At 39.1% G+C, this 7270-nt stretch overlaps 1 protein-coding gene across 1 annotated transcript; it reads right to left on the bottom strand.

The window, feature by feature from the left end:
• Nucleotides 1-1468: 1468 nt before the first annotated feature.
• On the bottom strand, nt 1469-2729 carry LOC138364155 (uncharacterized). The gene is made up of 4 exons (XM_069323500.1): nt 2444-2729; nt 2136-2261; nt 1888-2022; nt 1469-1769 (listed from the first exon to the last, which is right to left on the bottom strand). The coding sequence occupies exons 2-4, from the start codon at nt 2230-2232 to the stop codon at nt 1570-1572; spliced, it is 432 nt and encodes a 143-aa protein (XP_069179601.1). The 5' UTR covers nt 2233-2261; nt 2444-2729; the 3' UTR covers nt 1469-1569.
• Between the last annotated feature and the right edge of the window lie 4541 nt (nt 2730-7270).

Genomic DNA, 7270 nt, shown 5'->3' with positions numbered 1-7270 from the left:
GTATCTGATACGATAAAACAAACGTTTCCAATACTTTCAAATACTTTCCAGATATGTTGTGGCAACCTAAAATTGTTTGCTGGGATCTACTTTCATGAACTTAAATCCATCTTTGGAAGCAATATCAATTTTACGGTTAGGGACGTTAGACAATTCATTTAAAATTACCCCGAGGTCATAAGCCGCATTGTGAGAGAATGTGTATAAATATTTATATGAATTTCTACATGACATGTTACACCTACGACAATAGGCTGCAAGATAATTATTAAATTAAATAGCATGATCATGATGACGGTGCTTGTCGTTATCTGATTTAAATGGCCTATAACACATTTCACATGTGGTCTGACGTCTATAGGCCTGCCAATGTTCACGTGTCAGATATTTTGTATGTAGGCATGGTAGATTTGATTCTCTTCCACACCTTCTCCAAAGTATCTATGAAATGATTCACAGGGTCATCCCCCATATACGTTAATTTCTCTACCACCTCCAATTCCCTGTTGTTGATGATGAAAGCATATGCCACGGCTTTGTGATGCTTCTCAATCATACCTTGGGGATTGGAGGGGTCCAACAAGCACTCGAAATCATAATATGCTGTGTGAGAGGGTCCATAAGCACGACCGTAATTTTTGAACTTGATTTTATGACCTTCAGGGTAAAATTTCAATGTTTGTTTAACTTCACATGACTTCATGATCCCGCATAGCATCAGTTGACAAATGAATTAAGCATGAATGACAGTAAATATGATTGTTAGGGATCTCATATGAATGGCTGCGCATGTTGCGAACATACCGATTGAAATCTTTAATGAGCACAAGATGCTGATCCTCCAACATGAGCAAAGGTACTTTACGGGCAGAATGTTCTCTCCCTTTTCTAGCTAAGCTAATGTAGTATCTATTATCTTCACGCGTAAGCACATAGATAAAAATACTTAATTTATTTATACATTCAATTTTATTAATGTTATCGTACGTTATGGGAATTTCAATATCCTCACTCCAACGGACGAATCTAAGACACCACTTAGAACGCCGGACAATGTTATTTGATGTCATCCCCCGAGCAAGGCATATATATGCAGCTAAACATTGGATCAAACAAGCATTTTGCTCCCCTTTAGGGTTGAAAATATGTCTTGAACCGCGCAATTTATCTGGATAAGGTACGTATTCTCCTAGACGGATGGGATGCTGAACAGCTATAGAATTGATATAAAAACCAGAAATGCTCTGTATGCCTAGACTAGAACCTTCTGTCTCGGCAAAGAACTCTTCTAACTTATTATCCAATTCAGCAATCCATTGATCTACGACAACACTAGCCTCATGCCTAGTTACAGTGCGCTGCTCGGCCCTTATAGGTAACTCTCCCTCAAAATCAGGTTCGTTTTCTTGATTAAGCCGTTGCAAATTAAAAGAAAAATCAGGGTATATCAAGAGGGCAGGAGGGAAATTGGGGTGAACGGCATCAAACAAAGATTCTATTTGCTGAATTAAATAATCACGATATATAGTTAAATAATGGGCAGGATCTCCTTGGGCAAGATCTGGGATGCTATATGACTGGCGTATGTACCCCCCCATTGAAATTATTGATCACTTCAAGCACTTGGGGTTGAGGAGGAAGTACAACATCTACCTGCTGCTGTTCCTGAGGTGGTGGCGGAGAATTAGCGATAGGCTGGCTGGCTTCCATATCTGAATCTGCTTCCCAAACCAAATGCAGGGAGTCATCCCTGTCCTCCAGTTGCGAATCTGTAAGAAACAAGAATATCGCTTTTTAATAAATAATATAAATTGAATGTAGGATAGTTTATATATAAATAATGAAACGATATATGGAAATAAAATAGTTATTGAGGATAATACATACGATCTGGAGTGCTCCTGCTGTTGTTGCTATCTTCTAATGGCGGCGTATGAGCTTGACTAGTGCTAGGCTCTCCAACACATCTTCCCCCTCCACGAGGATAATCCTCCTCCTCAACTATCTGCTGAGCTGGTGAGCCTAAACAAAAATTTTATAAATCAATGTTCCTATTAATGACTAATGTTATTGTTATATTTGGAATATCACAACAGGCATAAATAATGGAGAATAATGGTGAAAAAATAAGAGACTTTCATATTGAGTACTTTCAGGCAGAGAAGCTTCTAAAACCTCTGAATCAGAACTGCTCGAAGATTGCATGTGGTGGTCTTTCTCCGCCAAATACATGCAAAATGGACATGCTTCGGGGTTATATCCTGCAGAATATATATTTTTAAAATAAATAATTGATATAATAATTTATTCGATTATAAACATTAATCACCACGGATATTAATTGGAAATGAACTATCTATATAACACATGCAAATAAAAAAGTGTATCACTGGAGAGCAAATTATGCAGGCAAAAAAATAATATTAATAATAATAATGCTTACGGTTGGCACAAAATACTTTGGAGCAGGTGGCACAGATCTTGTCATAATGTCCGCGAGGTTTATCTTCACACTGGGGACAGGTTATAACACACGACGCGAGTTTGCCATATATGAAATATGACACACTTCACAGTTAACACGGCACAAAAGCATTTTCCCCTGCTTTGGGGAATTGCAGAAAGGACAAGTTTCCATGATTGCGTATCGCTGTTGAATAATGCAGAGGTTTGGTGAAATGTCCAGGAGCGATGCTGGCTTCTTGTGCTGGCTGTGAGGGCTGGAGTTGTACTGGCCATTAACTGGGGAATGTCTACCAGGTCAGCTTACCTGTCATGATGCCAGACGTATGATTCTGCTCAAATTGTGGTACGACATTTGGGTTGCTATTATAGTTTCGAACTTATTACTGCATAATGAATTATTACAGTCGCAGATGACTAATATGTATGTTCTTAAACCTCTGATTAGGTTAGGTGGGGATGGTAAGTCTAGCCATTTTTGAATAATAACATCAAATACACATGCCAGTAGGACGCCAAAGGTCGCATTGGTTGTCTGGTGACGTCATACATAGTTGACCAGTCAGGTGCTGTAATACCTTGACACTTGTATGCTAATGGCCAGCAATACCTTTATCCCTATACCTGAGGTCGCTTTTCATGATGTCACTAAACAACAACAATAACTGGTCTGTAGAATGTATTTGTTTGTTATATATAATAAGTTAGGTTAGGATAGGATGGTTTGATAGGGTTTATGAATTACAGAAAATATGAGCAATGAGCGAAAATACGAGCTATTGTAGCTGAATATTGACTCTGATGAAGCACAGAGTATAGTTGAGGCATTAAGCCTGATTAAGAGTTCACACTTATGTGTGAACCTCCTGGGATCCGCATTTAGCACGTTGGCTGGAAGCTCATTGGGGGCTTACAGCGCATTAGGGATGATGACGTCAGAAAAGCAGGTAACTGCAGAAAGCCTTATTTTAAAACATGAGAGGCTTGCTTTTACTGAATGAGTAGTTTTTTTATTTGTTACATGCTACAGTAAGGTGTGTGAAGTATGTTTTGAGCGAATGCGAGACGTGTATACGGTTAGGGATAATATTGGATTACTACTGAACTCGCATTGAAATCACCAATGCCCAGGGCTCTGTTTTTTCATATATATGACTTATACCCGTTTTCATTTTTATTTTGCCCTTTGAGAAATAAACGATCCTTCAAGGAAGATTGTCAAAGCTCAAATTACATTCTCTAGAAAGAAGAAGAACAAGAAGACAGAAGGTAGCATTTGAATCCCCCTTTGCTATAAACATTGAAAATGGGGATAAATACACTAACAGAAAACGGACTTATTCAGGGAAGAAGAATACGGGGTGACCATTAGCAATGCTTGTGCGAGGTCGCTGAGGTAACGAAAAATGATGGGGCCAGGAGCCAGCCTTTTAATCCCTAGGTAAGTTGATGACGTCATTGACCATTAGCAATGCCCGTGCATGGGTCAGCTGGGGTAACTATAAAACATGGGGCCATATCGCAGCCGTCAAATCTCATTGGGCTAACTAAAAAACATGGGGCCATATCGCGGCCGTCAAATCTCACTGGGCTAACTAAAAAACACCGGGCCATATCGCTGCCGTCGGAAAAAGCAAAATGGCAGCGATATGGCCCGGTTTACACTACTTCTATCATGTCACCCCTAACTCTTCGCCTTTCCAGTGAATGCAACTTAAGCTTTGTTAATCAGTCAGTCAGGTGCAGTCACAGTGAGAGGTTGTGTTAGCTGGAGCTACGATTGTTGTAACATTATTATTGCAATAATGGAAGGATTAGTGAAGGATTTGGCGAGTCTGGTTGGAGCTCTGAGAGCAGAGATGGATTCCCTGTGGGAGGAGGTACGACGGCTGAGACTTCGGGAGGAAACGAAGGAGGAGACCAGTGTTGGCGGGACCTCATCGTGGGGAGTCGTGAAGGACAGAGGTCTTAAAAAGACCTTGACAAGGCCACCTACAGACGCCCTAAGGACAGCAAATTCATTTGCTGTGGTGAGCCTGTAGTTCACTCAGAACGGAAATCAGCGAGGAGCTGTGGAGCCCAGGCCCCTCAGGCTGCTCAGAAAGTTAAGGAGGTACTGAAGCGAATTTTGGTTGTGGGAGATTCCCAGGTGAGGTATTTAGAACGTTTTGTGCCAGAGATAGGGGGAACAGATTAAGGGTTTGCTATCCGGGAGCTGGAATTGGTGATATTGTTGGAAACATGAATGATATTATGACGGGAAATGGGAACAAACCAATTATTTGTATTAGTGTAGGGGGTAATGATGTTGGACGAGTTAGGAGTGAGGAACTAATACAGAGATTCAGGACAGCCATTGAATTAGTTTGGAGCAAGGGAGGAATCCCGATCATATGTGGCATTCTTCCAAGAAAGGGAGTGGGAAATGAATGGATGTCGAGGGCATTTGGTGTCAATTGCCGGCTGGAAAGATATTGCAAATCAAATGCAATATCTTTCATAGACAACTGGAAACACTTCTATGGAAGAAATGAAATGTATGCTCGTGATGGGGTGCATATATCGAGGGCTGGGGTTGTTGCTGTTGCGAACTCGTTGGAACCAGTGGTTAGAGGTGTTTGTTTGGGTTTAAACTGTTAGTAGATAGTGGTATGGGAATTGATTTGAAGGAAGGAGGTAATAAAAGTATGGTTTGTGGGAGAAAAGAATTGGCAAAATGATCAGGGAAAGAAAAGGGCCTCAAAATAACAATTCACTTAGGGTATATTACACTAACAGTAGAAGTCTAAGAAATAAAATTAACGAATTAAATGCTCTTGTCTGCACAGAAAAAATAGATATTATTGCACTTGCCGAAACGTGGATGAATGTAGAAAATAGAGAACTATTAGCTGAATATCATATAAATGGATTTAAACTATTTCACACAGATATATTAGACGAGGAGGGGGAGTAGCCATATATATTAGGGGACAATTTGAAATGTAGTCTCAAAGAGGGAATCAAAACTGAGCCACACACAGAAACTATTTGGACAGAATTAAACGAAAAAGCAAATAATATTATAATAGGAGTTATATATAGGCCACCAAATTTAGACAGAATGGAAGCAAAGCATCTATGGGATGAAATATCTAGAGCATCTAGATCTAACAGTATTTATGTCATGGGTGACTTTAATTTTAGTGGAATAAACTGGGTGAACAAAACAGGGAATAGTGAAGCAGAAGATTTTCTAGAATTAATTGACGATTGCTTTCTTATGCAACACATTAAGGAACCATCACGGGAAAATAATATTTTAGATTTAGGGAAACACTAACAGGGAAACACAAATTAATGACATCGAAATAGGGAGTGAGCTAGGGAACAGTGATCACAAAGTAATCAGATTTAGCATAGAATGGAATAGACCAGTAGGAGAAAATTCTGTTAAAGTGCCAGATTTTCGAAAAGCTGATTTTAATAGCCTAAGAAATTGTTTGGGTCAAATAGATTGGAAAGTCTTGGGTATGGGGTGTGGGCCGGTCTTGGAGCGAGACATGAACCCAGCGATAGGTGACGTAAAAGGGGATTGCGATGTGGATTTAATATATAACTTATTTAGGAATATTCTAAAAGCACAGGAACGTAGTATACCATACAAATTGAATAGATCGAATACTAATGACCCAAAGTGGATAACAAATAATTTAAAGAACCTTATAGGTAAAAAGAGAGCTTGGTACAAAAGGATTAAGAATGGGGAAGTCAGTTTAGAACAGGAATTCATACATCTGGTTAGAAATGTTAAAAAAGAGATTAGGAAAGCAAAAAGAAACTATGAAGTTTGCATAGCAGAGCAAGCAAAGTCAAATCCTGAAGGGGTTTTTCAGTTATATCAAACAGACTAGGGAAAGGATAGGTCCATTAAAATCTCAGACAGATCAAATAACGGATAATGACAAGGAGACGAGTAGCATTTTTAACAAATATGATATTTCTGTATTTACTAAAGAAGAACTTAACAATATGCCCTCAGCCGAACAAGTCTATGAGGGTGGGGATGGGGACAGGTTGACTAGTTTAGCAGTTACCAGGGATGATGTAATTAAACAATTAGAAAAACTAAAACCAAACAAATCCCCAGGGCCGGATGAAGTGTTTACCAGGGTGCTTAAAGAATGCAAAGAGGAGCTTTCCGAGCCACTGTCAACCATATTTAATAAATCAATAGTCAGGCAGAGTGCCAGAGTTTTGGAAAGTTGCTAATGTGATACCAGTTTTTAAGAAAGGAGATAGATCACTTGCGTGTAACTATCGACCAATTAGCCAAACATCTATTGTGGGAAAGTTACTCGAATGTATAATAGGAAATAAAATTCGTCTTCATCTTGAAAAACAAATTAATAATTGAGTCGCAACATGGTTTTATAAATGGCCATTCATGTGTAACAAATTTGTTATCTTTTTATTCTAGCATAGTTGAGGCAGTTGATAGTGGTAAGGATTGTGATGTGTACCTTGACTTTAGCAAAGCTTTTGATACAGTGCCACATGAAAGACTGATTAAAAAGATAGTCTCATGGTATTGGGGTGCTATATTAAGCTGGATTAGGGCATGGCTATACCAAAGGAAACAGAGTTAGTATAAATGGAGTCAAGTCAGAGTGGGAAAATGTTGTAAGTGGAGTGCCTCAAGGCTCTGTCCTGGGACCTCTGTTGTTTATAATATATATTAATGATTTAGATTCAGGTTTGAGTAGCAACATTTGTAAATTTGCCGATGATACGAAAATCGGTAGGGAAATTAATTCGGAGGAGGACT

The sequence above is a fragment of the Procambarus clarkii genome, chromosome 12, assembly GCF_040958095.1.
Source record: "Procambarus clarkii isolate CNS0578487 chromosome 12, FALCON_Pclarkii_2.0, whole genome shotgun sequence".
Lineage (NCBI taxonomy): Eukaryota > Metazoa > Arthropoda > Malacostraca > Decapoda > Cambaridae > Procambarus > Procambarus clarkii.
The sequence above is the reverse complement of the archived record's forward strand: the minus strand, read 5'-3'. Positions and strand labels throughout refer to the sequence as shown.